The sequence below is a fragment of the Harpia harpyja genome, chromosome Z (assembly GCF_026419915.1).
Source record: "Harpia harpyja isolate bHarHar1 chromosome Z, bHarHar1 primary haplotype, whole genome shotgun sequence".
In the NCBI taxonomy this organism is placed as follows: domain Eukaryota; kingdom Metazoa; phylum Chordata; class Aves; order Accipitriformes; family Accipitridae; genus Harpia; species Harpia harpyja.
The window spans coordinates 5,445,711-5,464,509 of record NC_068969.1 but is presented as its reverse complement, the minus strand read 5'-3'; the positions used below and the strand labels follow the sequence as shown (position 1 = coordinate 5,464,509).

Sequence of the window (18,799 nt, the reverse complement as noted above, 5' to 3'; positions counted from 1 at the left end):
CAGGCCTTTCTGTTCTTCCATAGCTACTTCTGCAGAGAGGAGCAGAAGTGCTATGGCTTGTTTCTGGTGGTACACTGCTAGTCCTGTCAGAGTCCTGGGATTCCTGAGGCATATGCCCCCTATACCACGTGTGTCTCATATTTTAAATGTGGCTTGGTTTTTTTTCCTGAGATTTTTCACACACTTAGGGATTCCTCTACCTGACACTGTGACTTTTTGTGAATTGTGTTGTCCTTGAGGGATTCTGGCAAGTTATACAAAACCTTCTTCTCCAGAAAGAAGAGATCAGTGATTGCAGTTACAGCGTGGCGTGGAGTGTATTCTTGGCTCGTGGATCTCTGCTTTTTTCTGGGTCATTTTTCTTGCATGGATCAGGACGGCGTAGTGATCCTAGGGAACTCTCAGTTCACCACCTGTGTTCATACACTTATCTGTTGAGATCTTCACCTTCTGGGTGGAACATACTTTGAATCTGATGATGCTACTCCAGCCATGTGTTTAGTATTGGATGGGATCTAGTGTGCTCTGGGAGGATTGAGTGAGGACAACGTCTTGATCTGAACCAATACTGAGCAGGCTAGCAGGGAAAGGAATAATTGAGGGACATTAGCATTGGAAGAGACAACAATAAGGGATAAATGACTAGATGATTACAACCACGTACGTTAGCAGCTCATTCTAAAAATGGTTTTTGCAGAGGCAGTATCCTCAACAACTCTTTAAAAAGGATGCTCTCAAGTTTGATATGCTTTTGTACATTACAAACTTCTACAGCTCAGTTCCTGTAAGGATTTGTCATTCTCAGGCCTGCTACCCATGGCACCTAAAAGGCTTTTTTCTTTTCCTCTGTACCAGATTGTCTCCTAAAGCAATTTCATTATATTCCTCTCTCTGGTTTGATGCAAGAAAGTGCTTTAATTAATTGAATGGGTCTTTTTTCTCAGCAGACTCCAATCCAGTGGTTCAAACAGAAACTGGAGAGAAAGCTTACAGCTTATTTGGTTGGTTGGTTTGTTTGTTTGTCTGTTTGTTTTGCAGGACAACAGCTGCGCGTGCAAAGGTGGTGAATGACTGGGTCATAGAAGGTGGTGTGCTGCTTATGGGATATGAAATGTACCGTCTCCTCTCACTGAAGAAGTCCTTTGCCACTGGCAGGAAGAAGAAAACAAAGAAACAAACTGGCCCTGTCATTATTGACTTGGATGAGGAAGACCGGCAGCAAGAGCTTCTGAAAGGTGGGAGGCCAGTCCTAGAGAGAGAGAGCGTGGTCCTGTTGTCTAGCTGGCTATCAACTCTGGCAGCAGAGGGAAACAACCTATAACTTGCTTTTAGCATCCCTGACATGATCAAACTTTGCTGGGCAGGATTGTGTCTTTGGAGACAGAAGGTTGTTGAGCTTTGGTTGAGTCTTTCATTTCTTGCAATAGCTGCAAGTAAGCATAGAAGTCAGTACACTGAACTTGGGGATTTGTCTGTGTGAGATTTGCCAGTCTGATCTGATGCAAGACACCCAACTTGATGCAATGCAGGTCATTGAGCAGAAATCAAGGGACAGTCATGTCTGGTCATTACCACATTATGCTAAATCGGAGCTAGTGTCTAGTCACCTTTTATTTCCTGAATCAGCCTTGCTCTCTGCCATCCATGAATACTGCTTTTTGTCTTTCAGAACTACCCCTCTTTTTGTGAAGTTGGTGACCTTATAAAACTAGAACTTTGTCTTATTCATCTCTAACTAACACTTAATGTTCCTTGTCCTCAGGGATTGAGAAAGCTTTGTCTCGCCCTGGCCCAGATGTGGTTATTTGTGATGAGGGACACCGGATAAAGAACTGCCATGCCAGCACTTCGCAGGCCCTGAAGAACATCCGCTCCCGCCGGCGGGTGGTGCTGACTGGCTACCCCCTCCAGAACAACCTCATTGAGTATTGGTGCATGGTAGACTTTGTCCGACCTGACTTTCTAGGCTCACGGCAGGAATTCAGCAACATGTTTGAGCGCCCTATCCTGAATGGGCAGTGTATTGACAGCACCCCTCAAGATGTCCGTCTCATGAGGTATCGCAGTCATGTCCTGCATAGCCTGTTGGAAGGCTTTGTGCAGCGGTGAGTCCACAAGGAGTTCTTAACGGTGTAGTCTATGCAAACAGCTCCTTCATCCCAAATTAACCTGCTTGTTTGCTGAGTTTATGCAGTAGAACTAATCTTGCTGCCTTACAGAATCACAGAATCATTTAGAACTAATCTTGCTGCCTTAGAGAATCACAGAATCATTTAGAACTAATCTTGCTGCCTTACAGAATCACAGAATCATTTACGTTGGAAAAGACCCTTAAGATCATCGAGTCCAACCGTTAACCTAACACTACCAAGTCCACCGCTAAACCATGTCCCTAAGTGCCACATCTACACATCTTTTAAATACCTCCAGGGATGGTGACTCAACCATTTCCCTGGATAGTCTGTTCCAATGTTTGACAACCTTTTTGGTGAAGAAGTTTTTCCTAATATCCAATCTAAACCTCCCCTGGTGCAACTAGAGGCTGTTTCCTCTTGTCCTGGGAAAAGAGAACACTGCCTACCTCACTGCAATCTCCTTTCAGGTAGTTGTGAAGAGCAATAAGGTCTCCCCTCAGCCTTTTCTCCAGACTGAACAGCCCCAGTTCCTTCAGCCGCTCCTCACAGGACCTGTGCTCTAGAACTTTCACCAGCTTCGTTGCTCTTCTTTGAATGTGCTCCAGTACCTCGATGTCTGTCTTGTAGTGAGGGGCCCAAAACCAAACACAGTATTTGAGGTACAGCCTCAGCAGTGCCAAGTACAAGGGGACAATCACTTCCCTAGTCCTGCTGGCCACGCTTTCTGATACAAGCCAGGATGCGATTGCCCTTCTTGGCCACCTGGGCACACTGCTGGCTCATATTCAGCCGGCTGTCAACCAGCACCCCCAGGCCCTTTTCCACCAGGCAGCTTTCCAGCCACTCTCCCCCAAGCCTGTAGCACTGCATGGGGTTGTTATGACCCAAGTGCAGGACCCAGCACTGAGCCTTGTTGAATCTCATAGAGTTGGCCTTGGCCCATCGATCCAGCTTCTTAGGCTTGAGTTTTAAACAGGTACCTTATCTGTCTTTGTGGGAGGATTTTAGGCTTACATAGAAGACCACCGAGGAGATTCTTAGGTTAGCAGCTCCATATTTTTCTCAGAATCTCTGTCTTGCTCAATCTGTCAACTGCAAAATGGTCCTTATGGCTCTGTTTTGCCCTGGGGGTAGAAGTAAAGTTGGTTTGCTTTGGTACCACAGACTCTGATAATGGAGAACACCTCTAACTTCACCAGAGTGACCTCAGGTTTATCTTGATGTCTTAATAATTAATTTGGATGTGCACTTTTTGACATCCTCTACCCAAGGATCTGAAGGTGTTTCATGAACCCTCAGTTATGGAAAGTGACAGTGTCTCCACCACTCTGGAAACAAATCAGCTTTGTTTCTCAGATGAGGGTTCTAAGGTGCTGGACCAGTGATTAGGATGGAGTGTATTAGTCATTGCAGAGCTAAAAAGAGACCTTAGGTCTGTCTTCTATTTTTCAACTGCCATGGAAAACAGGACTTTCATCACCCTCTTAACCCTGTGACCTGTGCTAGAAGATTGTAACATTTGAGATCTCTGCAACTGTGCTTACAGTTGGTATTTGGCTGCAGGGAGACTATCTCGGAAGTGTCGTGCATTAGAGAAGCATGCAACTAGAGGTCTTTCTCCCTGCAGCTAGGCGGGCAAGAAGTCAAAATCTTACCCTACAGGCAGCCACAGAGAGATCAGATTTGGAAATTCCCTTCTCTCTATTTATCTCTCTCTATTTCCTCCACAGGCGAGGCCACAATGTGCTGAAGGTTCAGCTCCCATCTAAGGAAGAACATGTCATTTTGGTACGTCTATCAAAGATACAGCGGGCCCTTTATACGGAGTTCATGAACCGGTTCCGAGATGCAGGCAACAGTGGCTGGCTGGGACTGAACCCACTCAAAGCTTTCTGTGTGTGTTGTAAGGTAGGTTTTGGCAGGAGATGGAAAGACATATTCTAGTATGTAAGGGAAAGGTGGGAATATGAGTCAAAACAGGAGGTAAAAGTGTGGTTGGCCAGGCACATCATCTCTCCCCAGAGTGCTCTGCAATGGCCCAGCAGAATTGTTATCCCCACTTCCAGAACTGGGGTGCAGGGATGTTAAATTTCTTTTTCAGATTTGTGCAAGAAACCTGCAGCCATCAGCTGAAGCAGTACTGGGCTGATACCTTAACCACTTACCTGCTGCTATGCAAACAAGCAACTTCCTCTGTGTTTGTGCTGTGTGGGGTGCACAGTGGCCTTCTGTTTTGTTCTCAAGGGAAGAAGTGGGCAGTTTTAAAGTCAGGAGAGCCTTGGTTAAGATGGTTTATACTTTGTGTCATGGCAGTTACGTCTTCTGTTTTCACTACCTTACTGCAGTCAGACTGGTTTTCTCTGCAGTGCCTTACAGTTCCATGTGGGAATGGTGAAGAGGTGATCAAAATATTAGTTCTTCCCTTTGAGTAGCTGTGGGGGCTTTCAGTCCACAATCATTGGCAAGCAGCAGGCCAGCGCAGGCCTAACCGCTTTCTTTTCTTACCCCTTCAGATCTGGAATCATCCAGATGTGTTATATGAAGCTCTGCAAAAGGAGAATCTGGCAAATGAGCAGGATTTGGATGTGGATGACCTTGGCACAGCAAGTACTAATTCCCGCTGCCAGCCTCAGGGAATTAAAGTCAAAACAGAGAGTAATGCATTGGCATCACCAGTTGGAGAAGCTACCAATAGCAAGTTCCTCCAGAGTGTTGGCTTCAACCCTTTTCAGGAGAGAGCAAATCAGGTCGTTACTTATGAGTGGGTGAGTACCACTGCTGGAAAACTCTTCATTTGGTGAGTTATGATAAACATAGGCTAGACTTACTCTGAAAGACTGTACCTCTTTTTGTTAGGGCAGTTTTCTGAAGCAGAGCAAAGAAAAGCCTCTTCTGTTTTAAGAGCTGGGGATTTCTCTTACACTTTGCCTACCACAGAGCATCTTGATAAGCATGTCTGCATGGTGCTGGGTAGGGGTTTTGGGACTCTTGTGAGGCAGGAGTGCAGGCAGCACTCTTATACCATTGTTTTCATCTGACCAAAAAGACTGTGGACTTTGTTATTCTAAAAAAGGTGTTAGGGTGAAGTTTAATCCAGATAAGATGGTGATACATCTAGTGGGCTGGAGGAGAGGTCTTGAGATAGAGAGTCATGAGAGGTTAAGAGGATGCTCATTCATCCATACTCCAAGAAGGTCTGTCATTTGGAGTTTCTGCAATGGGAGGTAGCAGCAGCAATAGTTGGGAGTAACATTGTCACCTTGACCTGGCTGGATGTATATAACCTCTCTGCAATGACTTATTTCTCTCACCTTGAGACAGGATTGTTGAACTAAACAGGGAATGAACAACTCCACCTGTAATAGTCTCCCGTTTCTCGGTAGGCCAAAGACATCTTGTGTAATTACCAGACGGGAGTCTTGGAGAACTCACCCAAGATGGTGTTACTGTTCCACCTAATTGAGGAAAGTGTGAAGCTTGGAGACAAGATCTTGGTCTTCAGGTAAGCAAAGTATCAACAGCTGATCCTACAGTCACTAAATGCTGGAGTAGCTGAACCCCTCCTGGTACTAGGAGGTTGTTACACAGGGTCAGTGGTGTGGCAGTTCCCCTTTTCTCCTTTGTTGTATTAGATCCTGGTTTTCCTCCATGGATTTTATACTTCCACCATCAAGTTTACTAGTGAGAGGTGTGCTGCCACAAACAGGGTTTGACAACCGTCAGTGCTGTTATGGTTTGGGAAGAGTTCTGATACTCCACTTTTGCAGCTGTGGGGGCTTTCTCCTGAACAGAGATCTTGGTTTTGCAGCCAGAGCTTGTCCACGTTATCCGTCATTGAAGAGTTTTTGGCAAAGAGACCAATGCCGAGTCCTCCAGGCTCAGATGGAGGAGTTCACAACTGGGTCCGAAACATCAACTATTACAGTGAGTGCAGCCAATCCTCCTCAATTTGGTGTGACACTGTTTGATCCGCTGTGACGGACTAATTCCTGAAAGTCGCCCACCATCTTCTTGTAGTTGTCCCTGGGTGTGAAAATGCTGTTCTGAAGCATTGTTCTGATGAAGTCTCCTTCAGATTGTTCTTACTTTAGTTGCTTGGGAAGACAGTGTCAGTTTGATAGCAACTAACTGATGATTTCTAAATCCTCTTTTTGACATCTTACTCAGAAGATGTTAGACATCTTTAACATCTCACTTACACACTAGTGCTTTTTTGAGTTGTAAAAGATACTTTTTGCTTCCTGTTTGGCTATTTTCTAGATCTTGCTTCCCAAACCAGAATCACTGTGGAATGCTTTCACTAGCTCTGGGCTGTGAATTCCTCCTCCCCTCTTTCCCAGCTTTAAATCTTGTTCTGGCATGGGTTGTTGCTTTGTGTGGCTACTTTACAGGCCAGGACTGAGAGGAGTGGTGGATTTGGTGTTCCGGATTTTTACAGAGCTGCCAAAAGCAAACTGCTGCTCAGGAACAGAGACATGACAACCCCTGCACTCCTTTAGACCAGTACCCTCTATGATCAGATCCAGCCTATGGGGTTTTGCCAAAGGCTTTCACAATTTTGCTTTCGCATGGTTCCTCAAGCTTCCAGCATATGTGAGGCCTTTGTGCCTGCTGCTCTTGCTTGCTGTCTGTCTTGCCTAATATGGAGCCTTAATGGGCTAGGTGTGTTGTAGCACTCCCAGTCTTGGCCTTGCCGAGCTTGAGTAATATTTTGCTTATCTTTCAGTTGAACAAATCCCAACCTGGCTGGCTGCATTGCACCTGCCTGGCTGGGCAAATTTAGAGGTACAGAGTGGTCCCGTTGAGGTCCTGGAGTGCATGGCTTGAGGAAGAGCTAGAATTGGTTGGGAACCAGTGCCAAAGCTCAGTGTTTGGGAAGTGGTTTTGTTTTGATGGGATTCCCCCAAACATACTGAGCTTTTAAATATGTCCTTAATTTCCTTCTCAGGACTGGATGGCAGCACCTCTGCCTCGGAAAGGGAACGACTGATTAACCAGTTCAATGACCCCAGCAACACCTCTGTTTGGCTCTTCCTTTTGTCCACACGGTAAGTTGGCTGGAGCAGAAAGGCACAGTGGAGGACTCGCACTGATGCTCTGTATGCATATGGGTTTTCAGTTCTTAACTTCCTTTGTAACATGCTCTCAAGACTTTATGGGATGATAGTGTCATCTGTTTCTGAATTCCCTAGGGGTGTAGGATTTTAGCCTTAGTCCTCTGCAACAACTTACAACAGTCTTGGAAACCAAACATGGGTTTGAAGTTGCCTGTATGACTGGAGGGACTTCCCATAGACACCTCATGGCTCCTTGGCCATGATGGCTGTCCCTTTCTAGAAGCTTTGAAAATTGGCCAAGGCAGCAATATGAAATTTGCCTTTAATTTCCAGTGCTGGGTGTTTGGGTGTCAACCTCATTGGAGCAAACAGAGTGGTGGTGTTTGACGCTTCTTGGAACCCGTGCCATGACGCCCAGGCTGTGTGCCGAGTGTACCGCTATGGGCAGAAGAAGCCGTGCCACATTTACAGACTGGTTTCTGATTACACCCTTGAGAAGAAGATCTATGACCGTCAGATCTCCAAGCAGGGCATGTCGGGTAAGTGTGGATGGACACGGCACTCCACTCTTGGCTTTCACTCCTTTTTAGTTCATTTAAATCCTCTTTCTGTGGTTTTTGTAACTTCTTTTTTTAAGGTTGAAAATCAGATAGCCAAAGAAGTGACAGAGACGCTGTCCTAGGGCTATTTTTGATGTTTATGAGTTGACAGTGACATGAGATCCTATAAGAAATTCATGGTAGAGCAGTAGGGGTTGTAGAGACAGCACCCTGCAGCAGGGTTGCGCTACCAGTCCAATGCAGTGCCATTTACCTTCCCTGCTACTGTCCTGGCTGCTACAAGAGACTGGAGACTAAGGGGGTGGACATCCAGTTTTCCCCCGTGCCTGGGCATTACTTGTCTTAAACTAGGCATTACTTATTAAATAGCGCTGTACCTCCATTTCTCCAGCAGCAAGAGAGGGAAAATAGCGACATTAAAATATATATTGATACCTTTGGATAATAGTGCTTACTTAGGAGCCAAGAATAATTAATTCATTCCAGTTCTGACCTGCCCTTGTACCAAAAGTATCTTTTGTGTTGGCTTGTGCCAGCTGTCAAGCTGCTCTCATACAGCATGCAGCTGAGGGTTGTGGTGACCCAAAAAGAGTTCTGCTGCCTGTGTCCTTCTTTGTCTCGAAACACAACTCCAGAGGCAACAGCCCTGTGTGATCAGCTCAGTATGCTGTCTTGCACTCGAGGTGGAGTCCCCTGGCAGCTGGCTTGGCTCCCAGGAGAGTCCTGGATATAAATGTTTTCTCCGTGTGATCCCATTTGCCCTGTGTGCAGGAAGGAATGTCCAAGGAAAACTTCCATGCTTTTGTGAGGGAGGGACTGTGACTGCTTTTCTGAGCTTTTGACTCAACAGAGTTCTGTAGATTTTAGTATGGTTATTAACTTGAGCCTTTTTGGTGGGATATGTGGGAGAGCATGTGCTGATGTGGCTGGAGTTCTGTCCCAGGGCTTGTATGTTTTCAGCCTTGTGATGTAAGATGGGACACCATCCATAACTAGCTTCATGTTACTGCGTGCCAGGAGCTCAGTGACTTGCACTGCATTGCTGTGCAGTCTGGAGCACAAGGAATTTGTTAGCCTGACTTGGTCAAACAGGCTCATCTCTGAACATGGCTGATGATTTTTTCTCCCTGCCCTGACATTTACAGAAGGCTTCTGAGGACCATGCAGATTGCAAGGAAGGAGCTCTGTTAGTACAGGAGTGTAGGAAGGACAGCAGGCATCAGTACCCATCTCTTCCCTTCTCCACTCACTCTGTTTTCTCTCTTTTCCAGATCGAGTGGTAGATGATCTCAACCCAGTGCTGAACTTCACCCGGCGGGAGGTGGAGAACCTGCTGCATTTTGTGGAAGAAGAATCTGATCCTGCTCAGCTCTCCCTCAATCCAAGCAAGATGAAGGAGTCTGTTCTACAATTAGCCTGTCTCAAGTATCCTCACCTCATCACCAAGGTAAGACCAACCTTCTTCCTTGCTGGCACAGCACTGCACAGGCAGGAGGAGGTCTGGAGGAGTCTGGCTGTGTGATGGGGACATGGTGGCAAGAAGGTCACATCTGTGTGCTGGTGGGAATAGGTAAAAAATCCTCTAGCAAGGGCCCGAAGAGTCCTGCCCTTCCCTGCAATATCTTCTACACATTTAGAGCCATGTCTGTCCTGGACAGATTTGGGGGCAGGTTGTAGGGCACCCCTTTTTTCAACTTTGTGCTGGGCAGGAAGATGGCTGTGGCATATCCCAGCCTGCTGCCAGCTCTCTTCCTGGGGTGGCTTTAAAACAAAGCTGAGACAGCCAGCACTTGCCTGTGTTGTGAAGAGTTTCACTGGTAGGGTGGTGCTGCAGAGCGGTCCTGTGGCTGGGTGCCATGGGGCTCTGGTGACTGTGTGACATCTTGGCAGGGTCTGTGCTTGCTCTTAGCTTGGCCTTTGGCTCGTGGGTTTTGCTGTGTGCTCTTAGAAACGGTGAGTGATGGCTTAGCTGAATCCGTGACTCTTCAAGCTGCGCCTTGGTCACATCCACAGCGTTGCCCCACATGTGCTTCGCCAATACCAGCTCTGCCTCCCAACTCCCCTCTTCCCTGCTCCAGCCTGGGATGGAGACAGTGCTGATGCAGGGACTAGGTGGCTGCCATTTGGGGCATGTTGGTTCCCTCTTGTGGTGTGTTGGTGTCAAAACCTCAGTGCTGTGGGGTTGCAGGAGCCTTTTCAGCATGAGTCACTGCTGATCGACCGGAAGGAGCACAAGCTGACCAAGGCAGAGAAGAAAGCAGCCAAGAAGAGCTATGAGGAGGAAAAGCGAGCATCCGTCCCCTACACCCGGCCGTCCTACGCACAGTATTACCCAGCCAGTGACCAGAGTCTGACGAGCATCCCTGCCTTTAGCCAGAGGAACTGGTGAGTACCTGCCTCTTCCCCTTCTTCCTGTGCTGTAGACATGAAATGAAGGGGCAGAGGTCGGTTAGCCCTGTCAGTGGGGGCACTGCACTTTCCTCTCTCTTCTGTCACTAGGCGACCAGCCCTCAAGGGTGAGGACAAGCCGGTAGCAAGCGTCCGCCCAGTTCAATCCACCCCCATTCCTATGATGCCCCGGCATGTCCCCATGGGCAGTGCAGGATCAACTTCAAGTTCCAACCCTGCTGTCAACTTCCCCATCAACTATCTACAGCGAGCCGGTGTCTTTGTGCAGAAGATTGTCACCACCACAGGTGAGTTGCTGATGCTCACAGTGAGTTGAGTTGTGATGCCCATGGTGAATTGAGGAGCAGGGTGAATTGTTGATGCCCACGTGGGCTGTGGGCAGACAGGCATCAGAGCCACTGATACTGCCTCTCTGCATTTGAGTGGTTCCCCTGTACCTGGAGGACTTTCCCTGCAGGTGTGCAAGGGGCGAGGGCCTGGTGGGCTGTTGTGAGTAAACTCCCTGTGAGAGGGCCTACCATACTGTCGCCAGTTGTCCTTGCTGGGATGGGGGAGATGCTGTGCCAGAACAGGGTGGCTTTTGCTTCATTGGAGTCTATGCTGCTCAGAAATAAACCCAGGGCTTGCTTCTAGCACAGCACACAGGAGAGACAACTGCACTGCAAGCAAAGGGGTTTGGTGGTGCATGCCCCGCTCCTGACTGTGGCTGGTGTGTAATTTCACAGACACTGTTCTATTTCTTCCCCCACTACCAGATATTGTGATTCCGGGTACAAACACATCCACTGATGTACAGGCAAGAATCAGTGCTGGCGAGAGCATCCACATCATCCGAGGGACAAAAGGTAAGTCTTTCTGTCTTGGTGAGATTTGTGGATAGGGTCCTAGCGAATGCTAATTAGCAAAGAAAAGGATGTAAAAGCATGAATCAGTTCCTTGAGAGGAAAAGAAACAAGGGGAGGAGATCTGGACTTTGCAGTGGCTCTGTTGCAGCCCATGCTTTGGGTGTGCTGTTGTAGCTGATGCTTCGGGGCTATTGCAGCTGTGGCTGCTCCTGCCTCCGAGAGGAACTGTTGAACTTTGTGGCTGGGTGTCTCATTCTCACAACGCCCACTGCATGTACTGGGGCAGCCAAATGCTTCCTGGTGCTCCCAGAGCAAACTTAGTCCCAAGCATGAAGTTCCACATTTCCCACTGGCAGCACATTGGGAGGGGGTGAGTTCCAACCCAGGAAAGCTGAAAGGGTGGAAGTGAGGAGTGAGGAAGGGGGCAGGAGCCCCCCACTGATCTCTGTGCATGATCTGTGGGCTGGCCTTATGCAGCACTGCTGTCCTATTCCTGCCTGGGCAGCCTCGTGGGCTCATGGATCCAAGGTCCTAAGCTGAGACTGGAAACCATGAATGAAGTCGTTCTGCCTCTGTTCCAGGGACGTATATCCGTACCAGCGACGGGCGGATTTTTGCTATCCGGACCACTGGGAAGCCAAAGGGCAATGAAGACCGTCGGACAGCTGCCTCAGGTAGGGACTTGTGAGCACTGTGCGGGGCTTGCTCACGTGCTTTCCTACCCGACTGTCTGGGGCGGTGTTCCCTGGCTGCATTGCATCACATCTGTGTTCAGAGCTGACCCCACAATATCCCCACCTTCCTTTCCACTGTTGCCTCTTGGTCCCCAGGTTTTTCTCCAAGGTTGTCTTTCTCACCTGCTCCATCTCCTTGTTTCCAGGCTCCCAGAGCTCTTCACTGGAGTCCACAAGCAATGGCAGACACAGTGCCTCATCACCGCAGCTCCCCAGCACGGAGGAGCTCACTCGGCCCATATCCCCTGACAGCCCCGAGATCATCAGCGAGCTGCAGCAGTATGCGGAGGCAGCGGCTGCCCGGGAGTCCCGGCACAGCTCTCCCAGCACCAACGCAGTGCAAGGCCACCCTGCCCGCACAGACAATGCGCCTGGCTTAGCAGCCCGAGGAGCGGAGCAGCATGTGGGGATTCACTGCATGGCTCCCTCTGTGTCTTCAGCCCTACCGGCCACCAGCCAGCACGTCGATGCCCACTCGGTGTTGGACTTACGGGGCAACAAGCGCAAGTCGACCTCGCCGTCGGCTCCGGAGGAGCAAGCCCGCAGGCAGCAGAAGAAGCGCCAGTTGCCATCGTCCATGCAGCCGTACGAACACGGGTACCCCGTCTCTGGTGGGTTCACCATGCCTCCTGTCTCTTTAAACCACAACCTAACCCATCCATTTGCCTCCCAACCAGGAAACTCCTTGTACATGGGCACTGGCTCCTCTTATTACCAGCTGCCCAATTTACTCCCAGACCCTCATCTGGTGTTCCCTGTGACTACTGACCCTCTGCTGACAGCCGGCACCGCCAGCTCTTCTGCTGCTACCTCAGCCACCGCCAGCGTCCCCTCATTCATGCTAAACCCTTCTCTGACCGGGGTGCTGCCCAATTACTCTCTTCCCTTCACGCAGTCACTCCTGCCCGAGCCCAGGATGTTTGCTCCTTTCCCAGCCCCCGTCTTGCCTAGCAGCCTTTCCAGGAGCATGGCATCTGCCTACCCTGGCTACATGTCCCCTCACTCGGGCTACCCGGCCGGGGGCCTCCTTCGGTCCCAGGTGCCTCAGTTTGAACCCCAGGAGGTCCCAGAGGTGGGATGCAGCTCTAATGACGAGGACAAAGACGACGATGTTATAGAGATCACAGGGAAATAATGGGCCCAGCTCCTGCTCGGTCTCAGCTCCGCCAGGAGGCAAAAGTTGCAGGACCTTTTTGGGAGTCAGGATTTCCCCTCTGGGCCACAGCAGCGGGTGGAGAAGGATGCGAAGGGTGTGGCGTGGGGGTTGTTTTGTTCTTTTCATTTTGTTTTGTTGTTTTTTAGCTGTCAAGGATCTTAATTGTATTAGGGGCTGGGAAATGGGAGGGGGATAGAGTGGACCTGAAAGGGCCTGGGGAGCAAGAGCCAGGGGAGGAGGGAAGCAGCAATGCAAACCATAGGAGTGCCTCCCTCCCACGCTGTCTGTCTGTCTCTGTTCTCTGTCTTGTCTGGAAGGGGGAGGCTTGGTGTTGCGAGTTGCTGCCCTTCTCAGGCCTGGAGGCATGGGCTTGACCGCTGGCAGGGCCGAGCTCCCTCTCACATGAACTGCCTTATCTGTGAACTTCTCTCACTCTGGGAGGTGTGGGCCGGGGGGGCAACTCCAGCAGAGGTTGGGGACAAAGCATTTTTACTGGGGAGGAATTGGGGGGGCTTCTACATCATGTATGTTGGGGGGGGAGGAGGGATTGATGTAAAAAAAAAAAAAAAAAAAAAAAAAAAGGAAAAAAAAAAAAAAGGAAAAAGAAACAAAACACCCCACAAACAATTTGTCATCCTCTTCAAATTCACATGAAACTAGTGTGAGGGCTCCAGGCAGGCTCCTGCCACAGCAAGGAGGGCAGGGCTCTGGTGGGGGGCTCCCTCAGGCCCTTCTGGAGGGTCCTGTCCAAGGTAGGTTGGCCCTGTGGTTCTGTGTGCCAGATGAGTGGAGCAATCCCAGACGTCTCGGTGGCCGTTGGAGGGGAATCCTGGTGACTTCCCTGGCTCCGTGGCGCTGCCAGGCTGTGCGAAGGCCACGTCTCGCCCCGCTGTGGCCCACCAGATCCGGGGGTAGGTGGGCTCGCTGCTGCTTCTCCACTGTGCCAGGCAGTGGAGAAGTTTGGGAGGGGACACTGGAGCCAGTGCCGGTTGCTGTTGAATCTGTGATTGGAGCGACTTCCCCCTGCACAGAACCTCTACGTTAATTTATTTCATGAAGGCGTAATATTTATTGTTTGGGGGACTCTTTCTTTCTACTTTTAAATTAATTTCCGTATTAAAAGAAAATAAAATTCTGGCCTCCATCATGCAGTGGTTGCTTGTTGGGTTGTCTGTGTGGGGAGAAGCAGCCGGTTGACCAAAGCATAGTCTTAGAAGCAGGGCCAGCTGCGGAGGTTGCCTGTAGCTGACCTGTGTCGCGTTGGCTGGATGTGCCCCATCGGGGGATCGTGCCAGAGCAGGGAGGAGCTGCTCTGGGTGTTCTGCAGCAGCCAGAGGGACGATGGAGTCCTCTTGTCATGTTGGGGCAGGTGGAGGAGCACTTGTGGAAGCCTCCCGTGCTCATTCCCAGTGAGGAGGAGGGCTGCGAGGCGTGCGGAGCTGGGAAGGCAGAGCTCCTGCCGGGGAAGCGCCTTTCCCCACGTGGGGAGCGGCGCTCAGCCCAGCCCTGCTCTGCCACATGCTTGCAGAGGCTGGCCCTGCCCCGACAGCGAACGCGCTGGCTGCTCGCCTCGGTGCCAGGGCTCCTAGGGAGAGGTGGGGGTACCCAAGCACAGTTGGACTTGGTGTGCATGACTGTGTGCGTGAACGCGTTAGGTTGGAGACTTGAAATCCAGGGAACCTCTGTGTCGCATCTGGGTGTCACCAGGCAGATGTGCACACCTGTGTGGGATGTCCCTGCAGCATGGCTGGGACCTTGGAGCAGTGGTAGCTTGTAGGGGACCTCTCAGGCCGTGGAAGCTGCAGTTGCTGGTGTTTGCTGGGACCAGCTAGGTGTAGGAAAGGGCAGGATGTCTTGACATCCTCTGTCAAAGGGGTGCTGGAAGATGGGGACCTCCCTTCCTGAGAGAGAGAGAGGGATGTGTGTGCACGTGTGTGTTACAAAAACATAATAAAAAAAATGTTATGGGGCTTTCCTAGTGTCTTTCTCTGTTTAATGGACATTGTCTGTCAAACATAACCACACCGTTCATAGAAGCCTTAGATCAACAGTTTAGCTATGCAAATTATTTTAATTATTTTTTTAAAAAACCAAACATTAAAATAGTGCTTTCTTCTTTAACATATCCTAGGAGTTGAAAACCGAGGGGTTCTGAGCAAACTGCTGGACAACTTGTCTTTGGATGCACCATGGAAATAAAAATCAAACCCCCCCACAAAAGTAACAAAGCAAATTAACTGATGGTGTTCATGCAAGTTTCTCCAAAGACTTGACAGTGCTGCATCTGTGAGTCATGCCCTCCTGTGCTCTGTGTGTCCACCTCATGCACAACCCTGTGACATTGTATGACCGAGCTTGCCCAGATGTCCGTTGCATCCCTGTGAGGCTGTCAGTTTTCCGGTGGATTTGGGGAATGGACCTAGGCAAGGGCTTTCCTTGTCGAGAGTAGCAAGTGTTGAGACCTGCGGGCGCATGTGGGAGGCCGGAGCGTGAGCAGACCCTCACCAGAGCCCTGCCACAGCCCCCCTCCTCGTTGGTGGTGGTCAGGGTAGTGGGGTTCATCTGAGGGACCCTCCCAAGTCCTCTCTGAACAGGGCTTTTCTGTGGCTCTGTGCTGGGACGAGGCATGAAGATTCTGCTGGGGGCAGTTGGCACCACGGCTCTGGAAGCGGTCGGTACCTGTGACTGCATGCCATTTTCTTTGCTTCCTGCTTCTCCAGGAGAGCCTCTGGGGCACGTCCCCGTGCTGCCATCTGGTCTGATGTCCTCCCGGGGCTCCCTGGCATAGCCCAAGCCCTGTGGCCGTAGGAGCTGGAGGCAGCCGGTGCTCAGCTGCTGCAGGGTGCACGCTTTGTGCCACGGGCTGACTGTTAACCTCCTGGCACCAGGGCGAGTTGTGAGGGCTCTCCTGGCTCCTGCGTGGCCATGGCAGCTGGGAGACCCTTCACCACCCTCCCGTGGTGCGGCTGCCCCTGGATACTACCTGCTGCAAGGGGCTTCATCTCGCTAGCAAACATCTGCAGCTCCGGGCAGCTGCAGCACAGTGCCCCAGTACAGCAAGCACCCAAGCGGAACCCTGGCCGCTCTCCCTGAGCAGAGCAGGGTGGTGCGGCACCTCTCTGCCCCACGTACCAGCCCTGAGCACCCCATTAACGAGAGGCCGGGTCCCCCGGGCCTCTTCGGAGCCTTGGCTGAGAGGTGGTTGCAGAGGGAGCCGTGACGCCCCGACCACGGGGCTCCCGTGGGGGCTGGCAGTGACTGGGGCTGCTCCAAGGTGACTGGCGGCACCTGCTCTCCCATGGCACTGTGGCAAGGAAGCTGCGAGGGTGTGTGGGTTATCCAGGGGCTTTCCAAGTGGGGACACCTCTCTGAGCCCTAAAAGTCCTCTCCCATGGGACTCCCTCTCCCCCTCATCTGGCCTCCCCAGACTTTGCTCCTCGTCAGCATGTGGTTCTGCTGCAGAGGGTCCTGTCTCCGTTTTCCTGAGCCTGGAACAAGGGCTTTTCCCTGCACGGGTTAAATTTTTCTTTTGCTGCTGAATTTCTGTCTCCAAATGACCGGATGGAAGCAGCTGCCAGTTCCAGTTTGCGGTGGGGCTGTGGGTGACACTGAGGACAGCAGTGCAGGACTCTCCGCTGAGGTTTTTGGATGCTAAGGAAGATATCTGAGCACAGCCCCGAGGCTGGGGCAGAGCAGCAGGGGCCCCGGGGGCGGCCGGCTGCCCTCTGTGTCGGCACCCAGCCCTCAGCCCTTCCCTTAGGTGGGAGGTTTCCACTCCTGGGGACAGTCGAGCGAAGGCTGGGTACCGCTGCGGGACATGATGCCACAGGCGTGGGGAGCGCTGTGGCTGCTGTGTGCCCTGGTCTTGGTGGTCTTGTTGCCCCTCTGCTGGTGCAGCTCGGGGGGGCTGCGGGGTGGGGGAAACATTGCCCAGCCTGGCCCACGTTGGGCAGGATCTGCTGCACGTTGGCCTCCTGGCGTGCCTGGGAGGTTGGTGGGGTGGATGCAGGTACTCACAGAAAGCAAATATTCCGGCAAGCAAAGGATGGGATTTCCACGGGGGCTTTGCTAAAAATAATGTATATTTTGGCTTAATGATGTCAGCAAATGGCTGAATGCAAGAGAATTGCTGTTGGTTTGTGGGTGGCTTCCAGACCAACAGGGACAAGTACAGCAAATACCTTCACAACTGGTGTTTCTCGCCACTCTGGGATGGATTTTGTTAATCCAGTCTTGGAAGGACCGGGGGGAGGGCTGGGGTGGGGGGCAGAGGTTAAAAGGGGAACGTAGTCCAGCTAGAGTACAGTGAGATGATGGCTCCTTGCAACTCAGAGCAAGCGCTCCCTTCGAAGGGACGACGGTGCGAGTGAGGGAGAGCAACCTCTGCCACCTCCCGGACCACCACCACCACCCGCTGCTGCTTTGTGGCTCCCACCTTGGTGGCACCCAGCTCGGAGCTGGAGTCTCTGGCAGATCCACAGGAGCCTGAAGGAATCCATCACTGAGTCTCATTTTGGGTTTTCTGTTGGTTTGGGGTTCTTTGGGTTTTTTTCTTTTCTTTTTTACTACCGCCTTAGTTTGTGGCCTGTCTTTTTGTGGTTGGAAAGAGGAGTATCGCTAGCAGGGTGGGTTGGTCGGTTGGCCCCACGCATGATCATGTGCTTCCCTCTTCTCTCTGTCAAACGGGATGTGCTCGCCTGATCTCCCAGAACAGAGACTTTGAACAATTTGTTGTTTATATGATGTATTTATTTTTACTTGTGTTTCATGTCATTTTTTAAAAAAATAATAAATTGTAAGTTGGTATAACTGCCTGTTGTTTCTCTCTCTTTTTTTGGTAAAATAAATGTCAAAATTTTAAAAAGTGGTGTGGTTTGAAGTGGATCGGAGCTGGGCTGGGCATGGGCATCTCTGCAAACCCCAGGTGCCTCGCTGCCAGAGCCCAGGCTCAGCAAGCAGCCGTGTCCCGCTGCCTCCAGCGGCATTTGGGCTCTGCTGGCACCTCCGCAGCCGCCCAGGTGAGCACCGTGCTGCCAGGGCAGCAGCGAGGAGCCTGCCGCTTCCAGAAGGGAGAGAGCCTGGGCGCATGGATGTCCATGGCAGGGCTGGATGCTGCTGGGTGTCAGCGAACCATTTGTGAGAGCTGGCTGTTTCCCTTCTCTGTCCTCTGTGCTTATTATTGCTGCTGCTGAGGATCGTCATTAAAGGCCGGGGGAAAACAAGGAGAATAAATATTCTGCAGGGCGTAAATAGCTTTGAGTCTCAGAGAGCCGGTGCAGGCTGCATGCCCTCGCCCCGGCGTGGCCCGTGGGGCACACGAAGAGGTGGCAGGGACTGGCAGGGTTTGAGGTAGTAACAGCGAGGCGTTTCTGCGCGGGAAGCTGAGGTGTCTCAGAGCCGATGCCCGCATGCGAGAAGGGCCCCGGAGAGACCGGGAAGGCAGCCGCGGGCGGCCCCGGCTCCCTCTGCCCCTTCACAGGGGCTGGGGGTGCCTCCGCACCCGGCCGTTCTTGCTGTCCGGGGATGGGTGCTGCCACTTCTGGTGCCAGGATTTCTGCCGCTGCCTTTCCTGGTGCCGCAGGGCGTTGCAGTAGACATCCAGGCTGGTGCCCGGTGCCCCCAGGGCGCGCGGGAAGCCCTTGTAGCCTGGGTGCAGGTCAATCCGGGGCCGGGGGCTCTGGTGGGTCCCTCCTAGCTCAGCCCCCTTGCTCCGTTTGTAAGGTGGCACCTCCATGGCTTCGTGCCTGATGACGCGGAGGCTGTACCGGGTGAGGGGCCGGGAGAAGGAGCGCTCCACCGCCTGGCACTCGTAGGTGCCCGCGTCCTCCCTTGCCAGCTGGCGGATCAGCAGCCCTTGCTCCAGCACCGAGAAGTGGCCGTTGTTCCTGACCTGGGGCAAAAGC

At 51.5% G+C, this 18,799-nt stretch overlaps 2 protein-coding genes across 6 annotated transcripts in view; one reads left to right on the top strand and one right to left on the bottom strand.

The window, feature by feature from the left end:
* RAD54L2 (RAD54 like 2) overlaps positions 1-17,705 on the top strand; it is a 72,598-nt gene extending 54,893 nt beyond the window's left edge. For 3 of the 4 annotated variants that reach the window (XM_052776218.1, XM_052776219.1, XM_052776220.1), the window contains 14 exons: positions 1,039-1,235; positions 1,763-2,105; positions 3,866-4,043; positions 4,649-4,900; positions 5,519-5,637; positions 5,944-6,059; positions 7,084-7,183; positions 7,526-7,731; positions 9,024-9,199; positions 9,941-10,137; positions 10,252-10,448; positions 10,917-11,006; positions 11,588-11,680; positions 11,887-13,406. In XM_052776218.1, the coding sequence (XP_052632178.1) occupies positions 1,039-1,235; positions 1,763-2,105; positions 3,866-4,043; positions 4,649-4,900; positions 5,519-5,637; positions 5,944-6,059; positions 7,084-7,183; positions 7,526-7,731; positions 9,024-9,199; positions 9,941-10,137; positions 10,252-10,448; positions 10,917-11,006; positions 11,588-11,680; positions 11,887-12,875 (3,253 nt within the window). In that variant the 3' untranslated portion in view covers positions 12,876-13,406. Of the gene's footprint in view, positions 1-1,038; positions 1,236-1,762; positions 2,106-3,865; positions 4,044-4,648; positions 4,901-5,518; positions 5,638-5,943; positions 6,060-7,083; positions 7,184-7,525; positions 7,732-9,023; positions 9,200-9,940; positions 10,138-10,251; positions 10,449-10,916; positions 11,007-11,587; positions 11,681-11,886; positions 13,407-15,027 lie in introns of those variants that run through there. The other variant, XM_052776221.1, reaches the window with a different exon arrangement.
* Positions 17,702-18,799, bottom strand: part of SEMA3F (semaphorin 3F) — a 25,413-nt gene continuing 24,315 nt past the window's right edge. For both annotated transcript variants that reach the window (XM_052776223.1, XM_052776222.1), the window contains exon 18: positions 17,702-18,786. In XM_052776223.1, the coding sequence (XP_052632183.1) occupies positions 18,370-18,786 (417 nt within the window). In that variant the 3' untranslated portion in view covers positions 17,702-18,369. The remainder of the gene's footprint in view (positions 18,787-18,799) is intronic.